The sequence below is a fragment of the Centrocercus urophasianus genome, unplaced genomic scaffold (genome assembly GCF_019232065.1).
Source record: "Centrocercus urophasianus isolate 14NV4802_14NV808 unplaced genomic scaffold, USGS_Curo_1.0 seq_34, whole genome shotgun sequence".
In the NCBI taxonomy this organism is placed as follows: domain Eukaryota; kingdom Metazoa; phylum Chordata; class Aves; order Galliformes; family Phasianidae; genus Centrocercus; species Centrocercus urophasianus.
In genome coordinates, this window is record NW_024884911.1 from 3,102,595 (window position 1) to 3,125,478 (window position 22,884).

Below are 22,884 nucleotides of genomic sequence, written 5' to 3' on the forward strand. Positions count from 1 at the left end.
TTGTGCTTAATTGCTCACCAAGTCACCAGGGGGCACCCATGGCTAAAGCTTTAATTGTCCACAAGGAGCTGTGAGCCCTCGTGTCCATAGGATCTCCTCTCACCCCCCCAGGACTGTGTCTGCTCCCTTTGGGGCTGACTGCTGCTGGAGGGGAGGCAGGAGGCTCTGGAGTCGGGTCTTGGCAAGGTGAGAACAGGTTCCAGCCCCCTTCTGTAGGGAATAGGGGAGGAATCCCAAAGCGCCTCCCTTTGTCCAGGGGTTTAACTGAAGTCTGCTAAACTCCTGAAATAATAAGCTAGGGCCATTACAGCAGTCTCTTTAGGCATTTTGGTTCCATTCTTTTCCCTCCAGCCAATGCTAAAACCTTTTTAGTTCATGATAAATTCAGTACTGTTAAGCTAACGAGAGACAGTCATTTATAATTAAAGACAGGTTCATGTTTTTGCTGTTCAAGGATGGAATTAGAGTTCTGGAATAAGAATGAAGCTTTCTAGTGCTCTTCTATGTAGGATGTTTATGTAGCGTTGTAGAAGATTATGGGGTTTCAGCAGTCATGTAAGGACTTGAAAATACCCGTAAGTGAGCTTCGTATTGAGTTGTTATTGTCTTAATTTCTGTTTATTTTGAAATCGCTGATTAATTCTCAAAAGTGCCGAACATCTTTCTCCCCCTGTGCCCTTTGGTAGGAAATGTGGTGTTCTGCGTTTCTAAAATGGAAAGTTGAATGGAGATCTTGGCTGCCTTTCCCCACCTTCTCCCCTTTCTGCTCTTTGGACCATACTGATTCCACATCTGTATGAGCATCTCGTTCCAGCGAGTCCAGCACGTCCCTCTGCGTCCTTACAACCACAGCTTTACAGCCTCAAAAGATGAATTGCATTGGCAAGCAACACCGACAGTGCTGGTAGTTCTTTCCTTCCCGGCTCCAAGAATGGAAAGAGCCTTCCCCACTTTGATCAGGAAAAGCCTGAGCAAACAGACAAGCTTTAGGCATCCCCAGGGGTCGGGGACAGGAGGCGTGCAGCAGGGTTTGTGTGCTGGGAGCCTCCTCCTGCTGCCAGCCACACATCCACAGGCTGGGCTCACACTTGAGCACAATGAGGTAAATGAGCCTGAAGAAAATGTTATGTGGGGAAGAAATCCTGGCGCTTCCCAACGAGAAATTTGCATGCTGGAGAAGCCAGGTGCCCAGAGACTCCTGGAGCCCATAGCTGTAGCTTTGCGTGCTTGCTGTTCTCACCTGGCACGCAGGAAGGAACCACTGGTTCTGCTGAGCTAATTGCCCTTTTTTAAAAGCAGATCCATCTAATTTCTGCTGAGTGAGCAGAAACTCTCATTAATTTGGAACAGGGAGGGAGGAATGCATAATGAGCAAGGAAGCACGGATGAACTCCATGCTCATCCTCACAGCAAATGAACCTGCAGCCAAGCCAAAAGCCCACCATGGGCTGGGGTAAGGTGCAGTCAATGCCTGCAGCTCTGTGGGATGCTTGTTCCCCACAGCACCAGAGTGTCCACCTCCTGAGCCCACGCTGCCTTTGATTCTGTGATGGTGGAACCAATTCTGTGTTTGCATTTTGGTGCCTGAATTTTTGTTGCTGTGCATGGAGTTTCTATAAAGTGCTGAATAATGGAATAAGGGTGGATATGACTAGCTTTCTTTTTGTACAGGGTAGAGGGGGTATGTTTTTCTGTATGCATCCCTGAAGGACACTGATAATCTCTGTCGATGTGTACGATGTAATAGCAAGTCAAGAAAACCTATCCTGGTTCAGAGGATGTGCAAAAAAAGATGAATGTAGTAGGAAAAAAGGTTAACACAAAGTTGCAGAAGTGAGGAAGAGGTGTATGTAAAGCAATGCTAATTACTGCAAGTCCAGAAAGAAGGTGTAAGTTCTATTTGGAGCCTCCAAATCCATGATGAATGTCTCTCGCGATCCAGTATGATCTCTGTGCTCCCATAAATCCATGTCAGTGCTTCCTCTGGGATGTGCAAGCCAGGAAGAAACTTACAGATGCTGCAACTGCCAAGCACTGTATTGAGGAAACACCTGGGTTGTGTCTGAATGCACCCCGCTTGCGAGGCAGGGAGGCTGGATGTTCTGAGGCAAAGCCCTGATCTGGCTTGAGATGGTTGGTAGATGGTGCAGAACACGCTTTGATTTCCCAGGGCAGAGAGCTGGGATGCAGCAGGGATCCTCCAAAGCCATCCGAGGCATTGAGCAGAGCAGCCATCGTCTTCACACCTATGGTCAAACACGGGGGAGCACCCAGTTCCTTGCAGAACAGTTTCTAAGGAGGGGTGAGGGCAGCCCTCAGCAATAGGCTTGGAGATGGTGGACCCAGCTTGTCACTTCTTTTCCTTTTGGAAAACCAGAAGCCAGGCTGCTTTGTGGTACTGGGATGCTGAGTTTCCTGCTGATTGTTGGTGTCACTGGAAATGAGGAATCTCACAGTGTAGGAAAAGGGATAGAAGGCTGTGAAAATGATTTGCAATGTTTTCCAAGCAGTCTTACAGCTGGGTGGGAAGAAATAGATGAGGAATGGGAGAAGATGGGGAAAGTGTTAGGATATCAAGAATATATTTTTGGACGTAGGAAATGCTTTCCTATGCATAGGAAAATGGCTAGGTTCTTGTGGGTGTAAATGTGAAATGCTTTTGGCAAATGAAGCTGCTGAAACAATGGCTTTTGTTCTGGGGTCACCAAGAGGGTTCCAGAAGTGGAAGCACCTTGAACCAGTCACTTTCCAAACCTCTGCCTTTAACCTGCAGTTTCTTTCTGTGTTTACAAAGTGAGATGAAGAGCTTTGCTTCCATTCTGTAAACGAAAGCTGGTTTTTAAGAGCTTTACAAATAATGAGGGACCCAAAAATCTCTCTGTCAAAATGCAGATCTGGCTCCAACTTGACGCTTTCTTTTCCCCCTCCTGGTTTTCATCCCAATGTGAAATGGTGTTTTAGGTGATGCTCTGCATCTGATTTTTCTTACTCATTTTCCTGAATGCTGTAAAAGCTGATGTGTTTGAACAATGGCATGTTCTCTCCCTTTGGTTTATTTGAAGCCTATCTTGCTCATATTTCAGACAAGCTTAGCAGAAACTTTCCCCTTTGGAACAGGATCATGACTGACCTCAGGGGTTTCAGCTGATATTTATTTGAATTTCCCTTGGCTTCTGTGAGCTGGTTCCCTGACACAAGCTGGGCGAAGGATGCTCAAAAGAGAAATCTTTAAAACTTTCCTGATTTTCAAAGGGTCTGTCCTGAAGTATCTGTCTGCACTGGCTTCTCCTTGCTCCCTGCCTTCCCTTGCTCCTTGTGGGTCTGCTCTGAAAAAGATCTGTGCAGATAGAAAAAAAATATATATATTTTTTACAAGAGCAAATCTTTCTCTTACAGCTGAGCTGGAGGGATGAATGGTGAATTCTTGCAGAGCAGGTGCTGTAACAGCTTTGGTTGCTGAGCTGCAAGTCCTGAACTGGTTTGGCTCCCTTGGTCTTGTCTGTACTGGATGTTGAAAGACTCATCCAACTCCATCCTCTGCTCAGAACCCCAGGACAGCCTGTTGTGTTCAAGGAAGGTAAAAGCAGCCAGCAGGAATTATCCCCAAACTTCCAAACTTTGTAGCTCCAGTCATTATTTCAGGATCTGTTTTGAGCAAGGTGTTCAAGCCAGCAAGAAGAGCAAGGGGTGGGAAAGTGTGCTGTAACTCCAGCTGGTTGCTGAATCTAAGGCTGATTTTTTTCAGTGTCATCCCATGGCATTGGGGCGTAGGATGCTGTCTGAGCAGTGCTAGCTGAGTTGCTCCTGCTGCCTGTGCTGGTGTCCATAGGGCAGTGCTTGGTAGTGCCTCCTTGGAGATGGCCCAGTGTTATGTTCATGGTGTTATAATGAAGCTGATAGATTTGAGGCTCCTGTCTTTGCCTTCTGGCTTCAGTCTTCTAGTGGTTGTCTTAAATGCCTAGCTTATTTTTTTTTTCTTCTAGAGATATAAATTGCTACCCAAGCACTGTTCATTCCTTTTTTGAATGAGAAAAGGATACTCACCATCCCATGGCCTTACAAAACCTCCATTATTGCACGCTTCTGAGACAGCAGTAGAGAGCTGCTGATCCTCAACCCCAGCTCTGCAGCCTCCATTCCCCCAAAAAACCAAGCTGTGAACATAGAATCATTAAGAATGGAAGAGACCTCCCAGATGCCCAATTCAACCCACTGACCCCGTTCTTCAGTGCCACATCTCCATGGTTCTGGAACAGCTCTGGGACGGTGACTTTGCCCATATAGGTGATGTCAGTTCTTAGCACCCTTGGCACAAAAAATCGTAGCAGCTTGAGGTTTTGTCCTCTTCCTTCCATTGCTCCTCTGCTCCAACCCCGTGCTGCCAGGGAGCCCTACAGCCTCGCTCAGGACGTGCTGGGAAATCATAGATGCTGGCTAATGCAGAGCCTGGCAAAACTGGTTGCTTGTGGTTGATACAGCCCATAGTCTGCTGCTTGCTTCCAGCAGCGTGCTCTCCCTGCAGAGCATGCTGTATTATTTACATTTCTGCTCAGAGTGTTCTTCTCTGGCACAAAGAACAAAAGCATGCTGGTATGGATGGGTGAGAATGCATAGCTTTATTAGAACTGGAACTCCTTCTGCTTGGACTTTTGTATTGGAAATAACATCCAGTGATTAATCTAGTCCTGGCTTTGTTCTTTTTATGACAAAAAGGATTGGCTTTTGGAGGACTTCCTGCTTTTTTGAGGGACTTTGCAAGGTTGATCAATCTGTAGTAATAGCAGTGAAGTCGCTAGAGTCTCTATAGTGACCAGATGGAGACTAGGAAGTTCTTGCTAGGGGGAGCTGCTGAAGATGCTGGATGCCAAAACTGCAAACTGTGGGCTCCACAGTCAGCTTGGACCTGAACGTCCTCTTTGTTTGGCTGAACAAAAACCAGATAAACAGAACACTGAAGGCAATTAGCTTTGTTTGCTTGCCTTTGTCCCCTCTCTACCAAATCATTGTAAAATTAGGAATAATGCCAGTGAATTCTGTAGCTATTCAGCAGACTAAAGCTGGTGCATAGGAGATGAGAAACAAATAAGTATAGCACTTCTGTTTTCAATAACCAACCCGTTCAGATTTAGCTGTTATCCCGTTCTCTTTCTCTCCTCCAGACTGAAAAAGGTTTCTATGATCCCTTTTGTAGTGGAGAGAACCAAGCTCAGCGGCAGCCACGCACGCAGGGTTGGTGCCACGCATATCCTGGGCAGGTGCAAAGCATGGGTGTGAAGCTCCCACCACCAGCTGTTTACTTCCATGGGTTCTAAAGGTTGTGCTGCATTTTTTTTTTTAATGTTTTTACATGACTGCTCCCACTCTGGTCTAAATGAGGGCTTTGTGGTGCAGCCTGTTGTTGTGTGGAAAGGGCAGTGCAGCACAAATGCAGCTACATGACCACAGTGATGGGTTTTCAAGGCCTCTGTGCCACCTGGGCTGCTTTGCCCTCTCCCATCCCCCAGCATCTCATGGTTTGCTGGGAGAAAGATCTTTCCACGTTGGTGCACCATGGTTCATTTCTGGTGGCTCAGTGCTTTATCACCCCAGCTGTTTGTGACAGTGGTCAGATCCTTGCAAGGCTTGCACCTCATCTCCCATCTTATTCATGCTCCTCTCCAAGGCCGTCCTGTTGGTCTGTGGGGCTCTGTTAGCTGCATGCCTGGCCAGTGCCACGTGGTGATGCTCCATCAACACTCAGCAGCCTCCTGCTGCTCCCTGGGAAAAAACAGCTGATGCTTCACCTTCTCTAACCCTTTTAGCATCGCTTTAGGCATACGAGCTTTGATGTGACTGCAGCCCTTGGCGGCGTGAAGTCTGCCCAGAGGGCAGCGAGCTGCCCACCAGCACTGCTCCTTCAGGGTTTGCCAGCACAGCCAGTGAGCAAATGGGCCTGGGGCTGAGCAGTGCCCACATCTGCCCATTCCCACTGTCACACCTCCAACTGCAAAGCTGAGAGTTGCCTCCATTCCAGACCATCGTCACCAGCACCCACTGAGAATGGGATGCTCACAGCAAGGATGTGCGGAGCATCGATGGTGCAGAGCACAGCTACTGCTCTCAGCACATAGAGGAGCTCTTCAAGACTTAACTGGGAGAAAGGCATACGAAACACCTAAGGAGCAACCCAGCTCACACCAAACCCAGCCTAAACATGCCAGGTCAGTGCTGCTGGTGCGTTGGCTCCCTGGTGTTGTGCAGGAGCAAGGCACGTCCTCATGCCTGTGCACTACTGAGCTGTCCTTGGCTGGGGCTGATGTCGGTTTGCTACCTTCACTTGGTGTGGTTATTTCTGGCCAAGAGAAGATTAAGCCTGCAGTGGGTGTTTGCTATGTCAATAACTATAATTAAGCGTTTGTGGTTCTCTTGCAAACTCTGGAAACTATAATTTTCAGCATAGTCCCCTCCTAGCATTGCTATGGGGAGAGGGTGGTCTTTGTAGGACTAAAAAAAAATTAAGTCATAGCTAGAAAATGAAATGCTGATCAGTGCTGTTTATATTAATTCAGTGCTATTTCTCCTTTAAAGAAGAAGGAAAATAGAAAGCTTGCCATTTCTCTCTATCTTCCAAATACTTCAGGGAAAGTTTCGCACAGAAACTAGTTTGTTCCTGTTGTCTAATAATGGCATGTCAGGAAAAAAAATTAAAAACAGCTCAAGATGAAGAGAGAAACTTTATTTTCTCTGAGTTCCCTTTGCTGACCGTGTGTAGGACAGGGGTGCAGTTTGCAGTGTTGCTGAATGCAGAGTGTGTGTGGGGGGGGAAGCTCCACGTGGTCGTGGCTCAGCGGAGGAGCCCCATGTTCTTCTCTTTCAGAGTGGTACCTTTAAGTACCCCAGGGCTCTCTGTACATCCAGCTGGGGAATTAAGGAAAACCATGTGGGTGGTGATGAGTTAGGGCTCATGTGAATAATCGCCAAGTGCTTTTAGGATGCGATGATGAAAGGTGTGCTGGTTGCATCAAAGCGTTTTCTTGCACTACCTCCCTATTCATTGCACATTTGATGGGGAGGGCTGGCTCGGGGCCCTGTGCTTGTTGCTCTGAGGTGGGAACCATGCTGCCCACATCAGTGGGTGCCCAGGGCTGCACTCACCCCATAGCATTAGGGTCATCACACGTGTGCCAGCCCTGCTGAGCACTGTGCTTCTCCCTTCCCAATGTCACTCACTGAGCCTTGGTGCTTATTCAGGGCTTTGGAGATGTAAAATGCTATGTAGTCTCATGTATTCCATTTTGCTGATTAATGAAAAGTCTTGCAGTCCATTTTGGTCCAGCTCATGAGCTAAATGTGGGATTTAGTGGGAGAAGAGTCTTAATCAACAGTGTCGTTTGGAGAAGAGCATTTAAAAGCTGCCCTTTTAAATCTAAACAAGAAATCATAGAATGGTTTGGGTTGGAAAGGACCTTTAGGATCATGTAGTTCCAGCCCCTGCTATAGGCAGGGACACCTCCCAGCAGACCAGGTTGCTCACAGCCCCATCCAGCCTGGCCTTGAGTGCTTCAAGGGAGGGGATTCACCCCTCACGTTAACAGTCGTTTAATGTGAGCTCATAATAAAGAAATGGCAGAGAAAAGCAATGCAGGAGGAGAAAGGCAGGTGTCTGGCTGCCCGTGGAGCGAGATGGCACTGATAAAGCACACAGTTGGTCTGTGTGTGAAGAAAATGTTGAAGCACAGTGAGTTTGCCAGTGGAAATGTTTGCTGATGACACGCGAATGAGATGTTCCATATGAAGAGGGATTTGACTGTTTTCTGAGGAACTGGAGAGTAAACAGTGTTTCTTTCTTGGTTTTTGGAGTGTAAACCTTGACCCCCATCTAACCCGGGTCAGTGACAAGACTTCTTCAGTGCCAGAGACTTTGGGGAAATGGGAAACAGGCTTAAAAATGCCTCAGCTGGGTCTCTACAACAGCCCCTCTATGTGATGCTGCTGTGTGAACGAGGACCTGCCCCTTTGGCTGTGCTTCTCAAGTATTTAAGAGTCAAATTCTCTGTGCCACTGTGCTGACATAGATTGCAGCTGAAATTTGTTGCTGCTGTATTGCAGTGGGAGTGCTGTGCTGTGTCTGAAGCTGCTCATGCAACCCCCATCCATTTGCCTGTAGGAAGTGGCAGAAGTTGCCCTACTTGGATGGAGACAAATTACCAAGAACTCACTGTGTACAAACATGTCTCCATGATGTGCTTTGAAATGTGCAGTCCAAGTGACTTTACTGACATCCACTCCTCCATGGCATGTATTTTCTTATTAGGGCATGGAGAGGGAGTTAATGAGTGTTTTCAGTATTTGTGTGTGTGTTTCTGTTTGAAGGTAGATGCAAATCTGCTCCCAGTTCCCCCACATGTGAATGGGGGATGCCCACTTGCAGTCATGGCACTCTGACCACTTATATTTGACAAAGAATGAGTTGGGCAGTTTTTTATGCTCTTAAGCAGCGTTGGCAAGGTTGATAACACTGCACTACAACAAGCTGCTCCAGTCTCTGTGCTTTAAAGACCTGCAGCATTTGGCCCAGGCGCTGCTGGAAGACCAACTACCTTCAGCAGACACACCAATGGGATTGGAGCACCTGATGCCTCTATTATCCCCCCTACAAGGGGACAAAGGAGTGATATGGAGCACACAAGTGCTGCACCCATCAGTGGAAGCGCACAAAGGCTCCTGAGTTTCAGGTCCTCAATGGCAGATCCCACTGTGAAGCTGCTATGATGCCTTTCATTCACTCCTATTCCATTCAAATCAAATGGGGAGAGGGAGAAAACTGTTAAGTTCTGACGACCAACAAGCGAACAAACAAAAATCCCCTTCCATGAAACCCATTTCAGTCACTACATTTTATTTTCCTCTCCTCCAGGGAGGAGGGGATTTATTTCACCACATTATGGGTGAATAAATATTGACTCGATGTTTTTTTTTTTTTCCTTTTGGAATTGGAGGAGCTGAGACACAACCAGGTTTCTTATTAGTTCTTACTCAAACATAAGTAAATACAGCCTTTCTGCAGCGGCTCCAGTTTGGAGAGCTTTACCATATGCTATCATTATTGAAGTGGGGAGAGAGCAAGAGTGTGCAGACGTGAAGAAGTGTGTTTGCTGGAAGGAAAGGAGCCTATTAGCTTTGAAGCAGATCTGTACACACTCAGTTAACGTCGTATGTCAGAATTTCTCTGTGAAAACAGGCTGTGTTTCTGCTTTGTGTGTTAACAATTCAAGAGGAGTATCAGGAAATCGAGTATTGTTCTGCTCTAAGTGGCACAGATTGCGTTTCAGTCGGTGCAGATAAAGTGCTAGGAATTGTCTGCTGTGCTCCAGAAGATGTATTTGAATTGCATGTTTAATCAGCAGGTTTTTTCCTGTGGCCCTTTTTCAGCCAGATGAAGCTAAACCGTCCCTAATGAGCTGTGTGTCTGCACAGTGGCAGGTTGTGGTGGATGTAAAAGCTGGTCAGGAAATAGATTTACACTCCTTCCTGCAGGAGAGCCTGCTGCCAACTTCAGAGCAACATAGTAACAGTTTACTGGCAGTGCTTTGCATCCAATGGCCTTAAATACCGTTGCACATAAAATGATCTATACCACGAGCTCTGCTCTAGAGGCAAGAAAAGTAACAGCACAAAAGCAGTGGCATCTGTTGCTTCAGGTCAGCCTGCAGATCACCAGGATCATGCAAACCAAACATGAGTCCTGCTGGGATCTGGCTTAGCTGCCCTGCAATGGCCATGGCTCCATCCAGGCTGTCACCCCCAGGCCAAGCAGCTGCCAGGGAGCGAGGTGCCTGCTCAGCCACCTGCAGCACTCTGCATTGGAGGCAGCAGAACGCTGCAGTGAGTATGTGGCTGCGGAGACAGCTGAGTACAGTGAAGGAAGCAGTGCCACTGCAGCATGTTTTAGCTTAGATCATAGAATTGTTTGAGTTGCATGGTCCCTTGAAAGCCATCTGGTCCGGGTCCCTGCAGTAGACAGGGACAGCCACAGCTCCATCAGTGCTCAGAGCCCCATCCAGCTCAGACCTTGGATGTCTGCAGGGATGGGATGTTCACCAGTCTCTCTGAGCAATCTGTGCCAGTGCCTCACTGCCCTGATGGGTGTAAGGAATAAGTCTTCTACAAACTAAACCTCCCCGCTTCTAGCTTAAAACCATTTCCCCCTGTCCTATCAAGATGAAGTTAAGCAATTGCTTGTTCTGGTTGATCTGTGTCTTGAGGTTACTCTGTACACAAATCACACTGCAGTTGTTTTGGTGCTGGTGCTTCATAATGTAGTGGAGTGCAAGATTTCCTTAAGGTAACGTGTGTGTGTGAGCGTCAGGAGGTGTCTCCTTCTCTCAGCTAAAATGGTTCCTTTCATAGAATCGTTTAAGGTTGGAAAAGGCCTCTAAGATCATCCAGTCCATCCATCCACCTGCCACCACTACTGCCCATACACCACATCCCTCAGTACCACACCTACCCTTTCCTTGCACGCTTCCAGCATCAAACCAAACCCCAAAGAGGCATCATGTTCAACTTGTCAGTAACAAACAAAACCAAACCACGTTTATTATCGTTCTGTTTTAAATATCATTGCTCTTAAGCACCGTGTCACACCAGAATGTTGGTCTGGCTTTATGTAAGCCCCTCTTCCTTTCCCCTCCCTGTTGAAATTACTGAGAATCCAACCCAAGCTTTTGGTTGACATTCCCTGTCTCAGCAACGTGCTGTTGTAGCCACAGCCATCCTTCATGTGCAGGAAGCAATGCAACTCAGCAGGTTCTTTGAAGCTCTGGGCTCATGTCCGTCCTTGCTGCACGAGAAGGTGCTCTCAGGGTGGTTCTGTTTCATGAAGAAAAAATGTTCTGTTCCTTTAGAGAATGATTGCATCACCCATCCTGCCCAGTTCAGCGCGTGCCCACCCCCACCGCCCCAGCAGGGTCCTCTGGTGCAGCGCTGGGCAGAACATCAGTGCTTGCTGATGCATTGCGGCGCTTAACGAGCAAACCTTCCAACTGTGGAAGAATTACTGCTCCACGTGCAGCAACCCAGCATTGGTTTGGATGGTGGGTTGGGTTTTTGGTTCTTTTTTCTTTGCAGGGAAAGAGAGAAACTGGCCTCGGTTATCTGTGAACAAAATGTAGTACTGGATCACCTCCCAATGGCAAAAACAGTAGAGCAGCCTGGGCTGTTAGACCTGGGGATGCTGCTCACAGCTGCTGAGTGCTGCTCACTTTTGTATTTTCCAGCAGCACTGGCAACTGAATCATCCCTAAAACAGCACTCAAATTCAGCATAGGAACAGATGGACAACTGAGGGAAATAGAAAGGGACATTACCATAACCAGACAGCTTTTGCCCACCTCAATGTTGGTGGTCAAGGTTTAGGAGATGTAATACCTTTGTACCTAAAGCACGCAGTGCTCTGCTCTGCTGTGGCTTAATGGATGGCCGCCATTCATCTGTAGCAGCTTTCAGCCATCCTGTAAAGCTGCAGTTCTTTAGGGAAATGCAAGGCAGAATTGTGACCAGCAGCCAGCATTTCCTTAGGGAAGGTGCGCTCGGGCTTGCATCAGTGTGTAGTGTTCCCCTTGGTTCCAATGTGTAATGATTAACAGTGGTTCCCAGCTCTCAGGCAGCCCAGTGGGATCTGGTAGAGCTGAACAGCGCTGTGAGAGCAGTCTTTGCCAGACGTGGCATCCCCGCAGCACTGGTCAAGAGACAAAAGCCTTTAGTGTTCCCCAAAAGAATTTAAAACATTTTACATCAAACGGCTGCAGAAGTTCAAACATGTCACTGCTGGCCTATGGCACGGGCTGGGACGAGGGGGGGAGGAAAGTGCAGGGCAGAGCATGGGTTGCACAAATGATTTCTGAGCTCTCCGTACGTCTCTTGCATGATTGACGCTCTCCATGTGAGGAAGAAGAAATGCAACGTGCGATGGTTTTGCATCACCAAATAGAAGTTAAACAGCCGTCCCTGAAATAGGAGCAGAGCTTCTCCATGTCGGCACCTCCCCAGGGTGGGTTCCCTCTGCCCAGCACTCCCAAACAGCTCCGGGTTAAATCGTGAAAGGCCCTTTATCCCCTCTCCCTGTTTGTTTGATCCCTCCCACAAGCCCTTCCTGTGCCTGCATTCACACTGCCCGTGCCTTCTGCGGCCACGCCACAGCCTTACCTCTGAAGGAGGCATTGATCTAAATATACCCAGTGTCCAAAGCAAATGCTCTGTTCCCAGTGCCGTGTGGTTCCGGTGGCATCTCCTCCCCCCTGTAACTGTTCTTATTTTGGCTAATTAAATTAGAACTGCCACTTTTTTTTTTTCATTTTATTTATTTGATTTCATCGCTGTGCCAATTTGCTGCAGTTTATTTAGTATTTTAAAGCAGCTTCCATTTAAATATGGAAAGGAAGGAAAATAAATCTGCTAAATATATTTCTCTTCAGCTCATATGTTGCAGCTTTTGTCTTTTTGAAGAACAAGGTCTAATTTCTGGACCCAAATCCACTTGGCACTACTCTTGGCTTCAACAAACTGGGTTTCCTTTTGTTTTAAACTCATTCCCTTATCCCAGCTGCTGTGCTATGCTGATGTCTGTGTGCCAACAGGGCCCTTCTGTATCTGTTTGGATTGAAACTGCTCATATGAGCAAAGTTGAGCACGTCCATCAATATTGGCATTGCTTTTGGTCTCATCTTTGCAAAGAGCTGTAGCACCACTCCTGCTTTCCTCCTTGTCCCTTGCTCTGGGAAGCTGGGCCTTGATCTCCTTGGGTTAGCCTGGCTCGTTTAGGGGTGAGAGAGATGATTCAATACTCATTGGTTTTGGAAGAGGTGGGAAAGAGCAGTAGGCTGCAATGTGTAGTCAACAGCACGCATTTCTTTCTTGATTCTACACATTTCTTTGCAAAGTTATAGGTTTGGTTTTTTTTGTTTTGTTTTTTAAATAAAACGCTCAGACTTGGCTAGAAAGTGTTTCTGAACAAAGAATGCATGACTGAAAAACATGCAAGAAACAGCTGGGAGAAAAAAATAGCTGAGAAAATAGAAATTTGATGTGGTTTCTGACAAGCGTGTGAGAGCCTGTTGTCCCCAGAGTCACAGAGCTGCTCAGGGTGGGCTGGGGGAGCACTCAGGGTTTGCAGTGCAGAGCTCTGTGCAGGTTTGTGGATGTGTGTGATTTGGCTGCTTGCTTCTGGACAGGTTCCCTGGAGGAAAGCAGGCCGTGAGGATGCTGCTTATTTACCCCACTCCTAACGTGGCTTATTTCAGATCCCTTGGTGTTCTATTGTTGTTACTTAAAGCTTTGTCTATTATAGCAAGAAAGCGAAATGCAGATGTTTCAGAGCAAAGGTATGAATAAAATCTTGTGCCTATAGAAACTGGGAGATGCAAAACCACAGCCCCTGCGTGCAAGCATGGCTCAGCCAAAGGCGCATATTGAAGAGGAAAAGTCCTCAGCACGCGTGGTAATAGAAGACATCATGTATGCAGGAGGTCTGGTTTATGGGGGCAAAGCATAGCTTTTGGCTGCATTCTGGGGTCACTTTTTTGAGTGAAACCCTCTTTGCTGAGTCAGACCAGTGGGTCCTGGAGTCGTGTTGTGAGCATGAGAGCGTTCCTCTCCAGCTCCAGGTTCAGGGACGCGGGTCGGTGGCTCTGTTTATTTCGGGGGTGTACCCGAGGTCGGTGCCTACAATCAGACGGACAGGCTTTGGTTCTGCCGCTCCTCGAGCGCCTGTGGGGGACGTGGGGAGAGCCTCGGAGGCACTCAGCTGCGATGCTGAGCTCCGTGCCCACTCCCCGCAGCTCCTTCCCCGCCGGGGAGCCCCGGTGCCCCCATCCTCCCGTGCGGTACGGCGGCGCTGAACCTGCCCCTCGGAGGCTGGATCTGTGCTCATTAGCTGATGTTTGCTGAAACCGGATACCTGGGGCACCCCAGCCAGCGAGCGGAGTCCCCTGGCTGCAGCTATTTAAAAGGACGAGGGCAGCCTTACCGTTTCCACCTCTTTCACATCCATGTCCCTCCCAGCGCCCGTTCCCAACCCAGCTCCTCTCCTGGATTCCCGCAGCATCAATGATCCTCGAGCGGAGCGACCCGCGGGGAACCTGCTCGTGTGCACACCGGGAAAGGATTACCTGCTGAATTCGGGGGGACCCAGGCTTTGTGGGGACCCCTGAGCCTGGCAGGCACCCGCTGGCTTCCAGCGCAGGAGAAACCCTGAGGCTGAAAGGGAAGGAAACAGGAAAGGGCCTGAGGTGTTTTGGTTTGGTTTTGCTCCTTTTGCTTTTTTTTTTTTTTAATTATTATTATTACTTTAATAATTTTTTTTTAAGAAGTAGACGTTGTTGTGAGCTGCTGGGACAAATGAATGCCAATGAAGGTGGGGCTGCAAGGAGACGTTGCACAGCCTCTCTCCTCGCTGCAAAGTAAGTGCCCAAAGAAGAGCTGCTGTGTGAGAGGCAGGGCTGGGGGAGCCCGGGTGTGGGGGGAGGCAGGAGCCAGCGCTGCCCACGGAGCTGAGGGTTTGCTCTGTCCTGGTGTTCTGTTCATAGCAGCCAGGGCTTGGGGTGTCCCGGCTTGTTGGAAAAGGAGGGAGCAAAAGGATGTGAGTTTTACCCATGCTGGCCAGCACTGAGTCCCCTCTCGTGGCACGGCTGCCTGAGTGACTTGGGATCTGATTTGCTCTGATGGATTTTGTCTAAAAGATCTCATTCCCCACCTCCCTGCCTTCTGGGTTTCTGTCACGTGGTGGTGGGAGTACAGGGGTGCAGGGGTCCCCCTCCCTCCCTCCCCATGGCAGCAGTGCAATGCAAGGAAGGACGTGGGGGGTCCTGCATATCTGAGCCCCTCTGTGCGCTCCCATCCTCCCCCCCATCCCGAGCCCCACACCAGCAGAAGCCACATTGGGTACCTTGTAATGTGGGGCCCAGCTGTGCCGGTGCTGTAGGTCTGAGCTGCTTTGGACACAGGGTTTGCAGCCCCGCAGAGATCTCCATCAGCAGCCTTCCCCACACTGGGGCCTTTCTCCACGGAGTCTTCCTCTCTCGCTCCTCACAGCCCTGAAAGGATCCTCGGTTCCTCCTCTGCAGTTCTTCTAGCCGAAGAGTTTCTTTTCATTATTTATTTACATTGTATTACTTTCTGCAAATGCTTCGGTGTTACAGAGGAGGGCAGCAGAGAGAGGCAGCGGGGACATCCTTAAATAATTTTCATTTCTCAAAATCTGTCTTTTCCTCTTCTCTCTAAGTCCAGAGGAGAGATCCTTGGGGGGGTGGGAGGCACATCTGCACTGCAAATAAAAATAACTATCGCAACCACCAACCCAACCAACAACAACAACAACAAAAAGTTACAGCTAAGAAAAAAATAACACTAATCAAGGATTTTGGAAACCAGAAGTAACAGAAATTGTGCTATTAATAAGGAGGAGGAAAAAAAAAAAAAAGAGAGAGAGGCAAGAAATCCAGCGACCATGGGCCAGCGTGGCTTCCTAGCATGTACTTTCTGTTCTCTCTCCTTTTTCCCAAGGTAATTGCAGTCTGCCGAGAGGGAGTTAAATGGGATTAAAAGATCTGTGTAAGCAAAAGGACCCAGAAGAGAAGGAGGAAGGAGTGAGCCGTCCGGGCCAGGGGGTGTCTTTGACACAGCTGAGCCCCTTAGAGAGGCAGAGAGCTGAGCTCCCGGGAAGGATGTACCCACAAACCGGCCTGTTCCCCTTTTTCTGATGGATTGCTGCAAAAATTGCCCGAAAGAGACAATGCACTAAACGTGATGGAGCCGGAATCAGAGCCGGTCTCCAGACTCAGAGCTACAGCAGCAGGCAGGGGGTGAGTACAAAGTGCTGCTTCTGCCGGCGCTGGGGAAGGGCATCCCGGGTGGGGACGGGGTCCCGGGGGTGCTGGGAGGGTTCCGGAGGGGAGAGCGTGCCTGCAGGGAGCCCCGCATGCTGGGGCGGCTGGGGTTGGGGTGGGGGAAGACATTCCTTCTGCCAGGGGATGATGTGAAAACTCCTGGGCTGGAGAGGAGAATGGGCTGGGAAGCAAGGAGGCCACGCTGGAGCCAGAGCAGGAGGGTGGGAATGGGGCTGGGGTGTGCAGCCGGGGGTGAGAGCGCGGCGGTGGGGAGTGGAGTGGGGGGGGGGGGGGGGGGGCGGGGGGCGGGCGCGCCGGGGGGCCCCCCCCCACAGTGCTGGGATGGCAGGGGGACCCCCAGTTCTTAACACCAGGGGAAGGGGCTCCCAGACCAGGGACTGATCCGCAGGGAAGGCACGGGAATCACAGCCGCATAGAGATGCCGGAGAGGGCGATTCCACCTCCCTGCAGTGCCCCCAGCACCTCCGCCCCGGGTGGGCACGGGGAGGGTCCCAACCCCACGCAGGAGCAGGACGGAAGCGCCGCCACCCAGCCCTGCACCGCGGGATGGGGGGCACCGGTACCTGGAGAGCAGTATTGTGGTCCTCCAAAAAGTGGGAGAGCTATGGGGAGGGCTGAGGCACGTTCCGAGAGGCAGACGGGTGCGTGGTGGCATGTTCTTCATGTGCTCGCCTCACACGCGCGCGCACAAAGGTCTCTGTCTATCTGTATCCACGTATAGCTAAAAAATCACAGCCCGCAGCCTGCCTGTCCTCCTTTTCACGTAGACAGGAGCAGCTTTTGTCATTTTCATCGTTGAATTTGTTGCTGTTGTTGTTGTTGTTGTTCTTCTGAGGCCGAGCAAAGGGTTAATCCCTCTGGTTGCGTTGTCGGATGTAATGATGATTTACCGACACTCCCTTGGAAGGACTGGGATTCTTCTGCCTGGCAGTTTGAAAAAGTTGTGTACAGGATCGCTGTGCTTCTGCCAGAGCAGAATGCTTCTGCCAGAGCAGGATGGGTGCAAGATGGGGGAAAAGGACGGGTGGGGGGCTGGGGGCACCCCGAGGGTCACCCCTCTATCTGCAGCCACCCCACGTGCGGTGCCGGAGCCGGGACGAATGTGCAGCTCCCTTTGTAGGCTGGACGCACGCTCTGCCTGCAGTGTGTCTGTGCGTGTAGGGTTCCGCGTGTGATCCCAGCCGCTCCCACAGCCTGCACTCAGCTCTCCTGGAGCAGCGTGTGTATGTGTTTATAGTGTATTTCAGTGCTGTAGAGTGGGTGTTTTTTGCCCAGACGTGGCTGTGGCACATCAGGTACATGCTGTAGCTGTACCAACTCCCGCTTGCACCTTTTAAACACTGTTACGACCAGAGTGCAGCGCCTGCCTGGGTCCGTGCAAGTGTGGCTGTCTGTCAAAAATGGAGAAGGCCGAAGGGGAGCAGGGGATGGGGAGTGCTGTAGAGGACCGAGAGCAGCACAGCCATGCAGTGGGGTGTTCAGAGGGCCACAATGCTGGGGGGATCCTTGGAGGTGCCTTCGTGCTGCGCTGTGAGCGGGACGGAGGGGTTAGCTGTGGTCACGCTGCAGGTGTGGGCAGGGAGATCCCGCTCGGGTCCCAGCACTGTGCTGATGCTGGGTTAGGGGCTGGGTTAGGGGCTGGGCACCAGCAGGACTGTGCGTGCAAGAGGGCTGGGTCTGCGCCGCTGAGCAGTGCCATAGGAAACGTGCTCTGTGGGCTCGTGGTAACTCTGGATATGAGAGCCTTTTGTTCCCAGGGTCTGCTCTGGGTTACATACCTTGCCAGCGTGCTGCTGATCCGTTCCTTCCTCGGCAGAGGTCGCTTGCTGCTCTTACATTATCTCCCGATGGGCTTTTCGGTGCTGGGATTCAACTTGCTTGGCGCAGCGGTGCTGTGCATCCTGCCATTCCCCTGCTGGCTCTTCCTGTCAAGGCCTTCAGTCTCAGCAACACTCCCGGAACCCTTGGTGCCTTCACATGAAGCGCTGGGTCCCCACGTGTCCCTGGGGCTCCACATGTCCCAGCACTCCTCTGGCATCCCCATCGTAGGGCTGGTGGCTGGGAGCTGAGTGTGTGTTCAACACCACTTGTGCTCTACCCCCAGCCCCTTCCAGTCCCAGCGCTGTGTGCTGCCCACGTTTCAAGGGGACAAGGAGGATCTGCAGGCAGGACAAGCAATTTGGGACAAATTACAGCAACACTGGGCATGTTCAGCAGCAGGCAGGTCAATGGGACGTACAGCAAAGAGAAGGTGGTTGCACAGCCTTGTGGAGACGTGTCCTGGAATGGTTAGGGTTAGGGTCACAGCATCATGACCAAGGCATTGGCTGAGGTCCTGCAGCTGGTCACTCCCCTGCTGCCACTCTGATACAACTTCCAGCCTCATCCTATCTGTACTGCTTCAAACCTGCACTCATTGAGGTTGCATTAAATACCTCAAAGGGACTCCCAGGCCTTGCAGTAAGGGGTTGGATGAAATCTTTAAACAGTGAGAGAACAGAGATTTTTTTTCTTTGCCGCTTTGTTGGGGGCATGAGGGGAAGGTGGATGTGAAGTGCAAATGGAAACAATGGGGAATTACATGCTCTGCCATTTGTATGCCATATGCTCTGCCAAATCCCGTTCACAACATGAAGGAATGCAAAGGTGTTTGTTGGAAGGACTAAAAAAAGGAGTTGGATGACAGATCACACTTAGCACTTCTGCTCCAGTTACTAGCTGAGGACACAAAGGGAAGGACTGCAGTAAGTGTTGTCACATCATTCAGCAGCAAAGCCAACAACTCAGACAGGGCTGGTGAGCAAAGAGGAGACGAAGGAGCATGTTGTCAGTAAGATCCCCTATTGTAGGAAGTTGCTGGGAGGCATCTGGAAGGGTGTCTGAGTCATCACAGCCTCATCAGCCTGTCTGTCCTTCATCCACAAAGTGAGGAAGCAGGCTGTCAGCAGCAGAAGCTCAGAGAAGCTCTGGGGCTGGGCTGTGCAATGAATACGCAAGCTCTGGTTCCCAAGAAGAAGCATGGGGACTGGGAGCTCGAATCCCACCAGCCCTTCATCTGCGGGTATCAGCATAAACCCTTGAAAGAGAAGGAGTGGGATCAGTCACACCAATGCTCCATCACTCTTCTTGATCCTTCATCTTTGTGGCTAGGCATGCAGTGAGTTTGTGCAGCTGAGGTTATATAGAACTGTACCCAGGAGCAGTGGGTTGGATGAAATTGTTTTGTGAACTTGGTGCTGGATATTTTGGGGAGCTGGTTGTGTTGTACATATATATATATATGAATGTATGTATGTATATTTAACGTTGAAAAAAAACCCAAAACAACCCACAGAACCATGCAGGGTCAAAACAGGGACATCCACGTAACGATAGGTTCCCATCCCTCTCTCTCAGAGGAACACTGTCCTTTCCAGAAGTCCTGGAAAGACAGCAGCAGTTTGTGCAAAGGGCAATAGTCACACCAAATGAGATTTCCACCTCCAACAGCTGGGAGTGGGGTTCATTCCATGGGGCAGTTTGGAGCCTCTGTACGTAGGCTGTGATTTCTGTTTCCTGTTGGCTGCAGAACTGCCTGGAAGTCGTATTAAAAGTCACCTCCACTCACATGCATCAGATCTTAAGTGACACATAAATGATCTCTTTTTAAGAATTATTATTTGATCTACAGTTGGAAACGCAGATTTGCCTTTCTTGAAAAGCAGTTTGCAGCACCCAGCTGGCCTTCTGATCTATTGAACAGAAATAAATACACCTGGATAGGAGAGAGTGGGAGGAATTGTTTTTCCAATCTCAACATTGCAGTTCCCAAAACATTTTGCACTGTAAAGGAGTGCAAAAAGGTAATAAATGAATAAATAAATAAATATGCTGCTTTGTTCCTTTGTAATATGTTTTGTTTCAGTTTTGACCCGTTGTTTAAGCAAAAAGGGGCATCTAGGATGATGCAGTCATCTCCTGACATCCTGAAGCCCTGGCGTGAGTGGTCCTACACCTTCTGATTGCTTTTTGTAGGAACTCCTCATTGTGTTTGTTCTGCTGCTACCTGCATGCCCACCCCCTCACTGGGGAATGCTGAAGTCACTGCCATAGGCTGAGATGTGCCATTGTTGGCCTTTGTACTTCTCAGTCCTTCTCTTGCCTTGTACTCTCAACGCTGTGTTGTTCTCACGGACTCGTCATTGGCATCTGCCAAAAGTAATGCAGTCAGTAGCTTCAGTTTGCTGTAAAGGGAGCTTGTGTCTCTGCTGGAAAACCTTTAGGGTTCGTGTGATCTTAGGTCATTGGTGTTTAAGGGCATTTCTTCACCTGGTAGCTACAGCGGCGGGATCCTCATTTGGGTATTCAAAGGCCCTGTGCTATAAAAGAAATGAATTACTTTAGTGGATGCCTCTTGCTGGAGTCTCTGTGGAAATCACTGGTGGTGGCAAGAGGCAGAGATGAAGGCAAGGTGGGTTCAATAGCTCTATATAAGGAGAAAAGCCTTCACTATTACTACTCAAGCTGCTTATGCAATCCTGCCGCTGCAGAGTTGTAACGGAAAAAGAGCTTGCTTTATAAAATCCTGCAATAATTAACAGCCCCATCAGTCACAGGTCTGCCATTTGGAAGCTGCCTGTGCTTTTTCCATTAAGTTGGTAAATTTTGCCAAAGTGTTTTTCTTCAGTGCTTTGGCACTCGGCCCTGCTCTCAGCTCGTACAGCGCGCGGGGTCCAGGAGCGGGGCTGGGGCCAGCTGGATCCTGTGCCTTCATCTCCTTCATGGCCCCGTCGCTGTCACCAGAATGGAATTATGTGCTGGATTTTCCCTGAGGCTCGTTCCCCTCACCGTGTTGGTCAACAGGAATTTTGGAAGCAGATTTGGGTTGTGAAGGTGCTCTTGCACCCCTCCGAAACCTGTGCGTTGTGTGCCCAAGTATTTGCACAGAGCAGTACAAATCAGATCCTCACCAGAGCAAAGGTGTTCTTAATGCCCAGGGCTCCTCCTGATAACCTTGTGTTGGTCATCCTTTCCCCTCGCCTTCCTACCAAGCAGTTTAGCCCAGTTGGTGGCACCCAACAAAACCTTTGCTCCGCACACGTGTGGGAATGGCATCCACATCCCGATGCTCCATTGGTCCTTAGGAGGCGAGCACAGAAGTGCAAGTCTTCCTGTGATGTAGATTTTGGCTTCATTTCAGTCATAAAAAGGTTTCAGCTAGAGGTGGCCATGAGGAGTCATCGTATTCCCTTTGCCTTCCTACTTCCCAGGCCTGCAGTACCAAGAGCTGCATCTTATGGGCTGTAGTGAGCAGAAAACAGCCCCATCTCCCCACTGGAGATCTCTGGAGTGCAGGGAAGCTTTCCTGGTTAGCATATAACTGGCTACAGGACTTGGTGAAAGGTTTTGCTGTTCCAAGCCGCCGTTCCTTCATGCATGAACTACAGCAGCCCCAGAGCTCCTGAAATGCGCAGCCTGGTGTCAGGGTAATGGAAACAGTACAAGAGTGATGTGATTTGTCTCATCTGTGGGGCTGCTCCAGTATTTTGTCCCTTCAAGCCTTAAAATATTAACTAAGTGGCTGGATTCCTGCATGGAGCTTTACATTCAAGGCCAGGTTTCCCCGCTGATGCGTAAATCACTGCAGCTTCATTGGAGCTGTGAGAAAGGGTCTCCAGCAGTAGATGAGGATCTGGCCTGGGGCAACGCATCGTCTCTGAGGATATTTTCCCGTGCTAAAGCCTGAGACTTGATGGCAGGAGAAGAGTGATCTCTAATCCCCATTGATAAATGATTCCTCTCTGCCAGATCTCAGAGAGGAGCGAGCAGCACTTTGCCATTGCTCTGCATATCCCAGTGCTCGCGCTGGTTTGGCTGAGATGAAGAACAACCGGTGGACGTCCCGCACTCCTCTGGCTGAGGACTGTCTGTAGTTTACATTTTTGTCTCCGTTCCTCCAGCTGCCTAATGCCCTTGCTGATCAAGCTGCTAAATCTCAGCTCTCGAAGACGAGGGAATTCAATCTCCAAACTTTCCACTGACAGTTTTAAGTGAGCTTAACCAAGGAGTTTCCTATGTTCGTTGTTTGGCCACAAACCAGGGAAGCTGGCGGGGGAAAAGGGGGGCTCAGATGTCTTTCTGCTAAAACTTTTCCTCTCTGCTGCTGTTTCAATGGCACTGTGATGCTTAAAGCTCAGCTAAGACAGAAAGCTTTGCCCAATCCCTTCTATTGAGCCCCCATTATCCCAGAACGTGGACACTGCCACCAGATGAGGATTGAGGAGAAGCCCATTCGCAGGGCTGAGTCTGGTACCAGTGTTGTAGAAACTCATCATTTTTTCTTCTCTTCCAATTTTAGGGGATTCTGCTTTGTCTGGACTGTGTTATGTTTTAGCTGGTTCCTGGGATTCACACAGGGAAACTCTGAAGGTAAATCACACTTTTTTCCCCTCTTCCTTTTTTAATCAAATTGAAAGCCGAGGGCTTTTATATAATTTTAGGGCCAAATATTTAATAATTCCAGAGCCCAGTGTGGAGAATTAAGTGCATTTATTGCTGATCATTGCAGTACTGATGATGTAGATGATGCAGTTAACAGCTGGCAAAGGAACCGGGTTTCTGCAGGTGATTACGTGCCCCACAGGACTCTCAGAAGTGCCTTTCTGCCTGGTGGAGCAACTGGGAATGAAGCACTTTGGTGTATCTAAAATATCATTGGCATCTACCTGCATTAGCTCGCACTTAACTACTTTTTAGGAGGTGCCCCTTAAGACCAAGCCATTAAGGAATTAAGAGTCTCTGGCAAACGATTTTTTCCTTGACTTGGATGCAATCCAGTCGTGCCTGGGCAGATACATGGGATGCAGTGCATGTAGAAATGATGAGAATTCTGAAAGTAGGAGGTTGGCCATTAGAAAGAACTTCTCAGAAAGAGCAGTGAGGCAGTGGCACAGGCTGCCCAGGGGCAGAGGTACCATCCGTGGAGGTATGCAAGGAAAGGGTGGGTGTGGTATTGAGGGAT

The 22,884-nt window shown here is 49.4% G+C and overlaps 1 protein-coding gene and 1 long non-coding RNA gene across 2 annotated transcripts in view; one reads left to right on the forward strand and one right to left on the reverse strand.

Moving 5' to 3' along the window:
• Positions 1-13,858: 13,858 nt before the first annotated feature.
• LOC122166754 lies at positions 13,859-16,805 on the reverse strand. The gene is made up of 3 exons (XR_006170879.1): positions 16,448-16,805; positions 14,924-15,301; positions 13,859-14,235 (listed from the first exon to the last, which is right to left on the reverse strand). It is a non-coding gene; the product is annotated as an uncharacterized LOC122166754 (long non-coding RNA).
• COL27A1 (collagen type XXVII alpha 1 chain) overlaps positions 15,387-22,884 on the forward strand; it is a 126,098-nt gene continuing 118,600 nt past the window's right edge. Inside the window, exons 1-2 of the mRNA XM_042830756.1 lie at positions 15,387-15,839; positions 22,222-22,292. Coding sequence (XP_042686690.1) covers positions 15,784-15,839; positions 22,222-22,292 — 127 coding nt within the window. The 5' untranslated portion in view covers positions 15,387-15,783. The remainder of the gene's footprint in view (positions 15,840-22,221; positions 22,293-22,884) is intronic.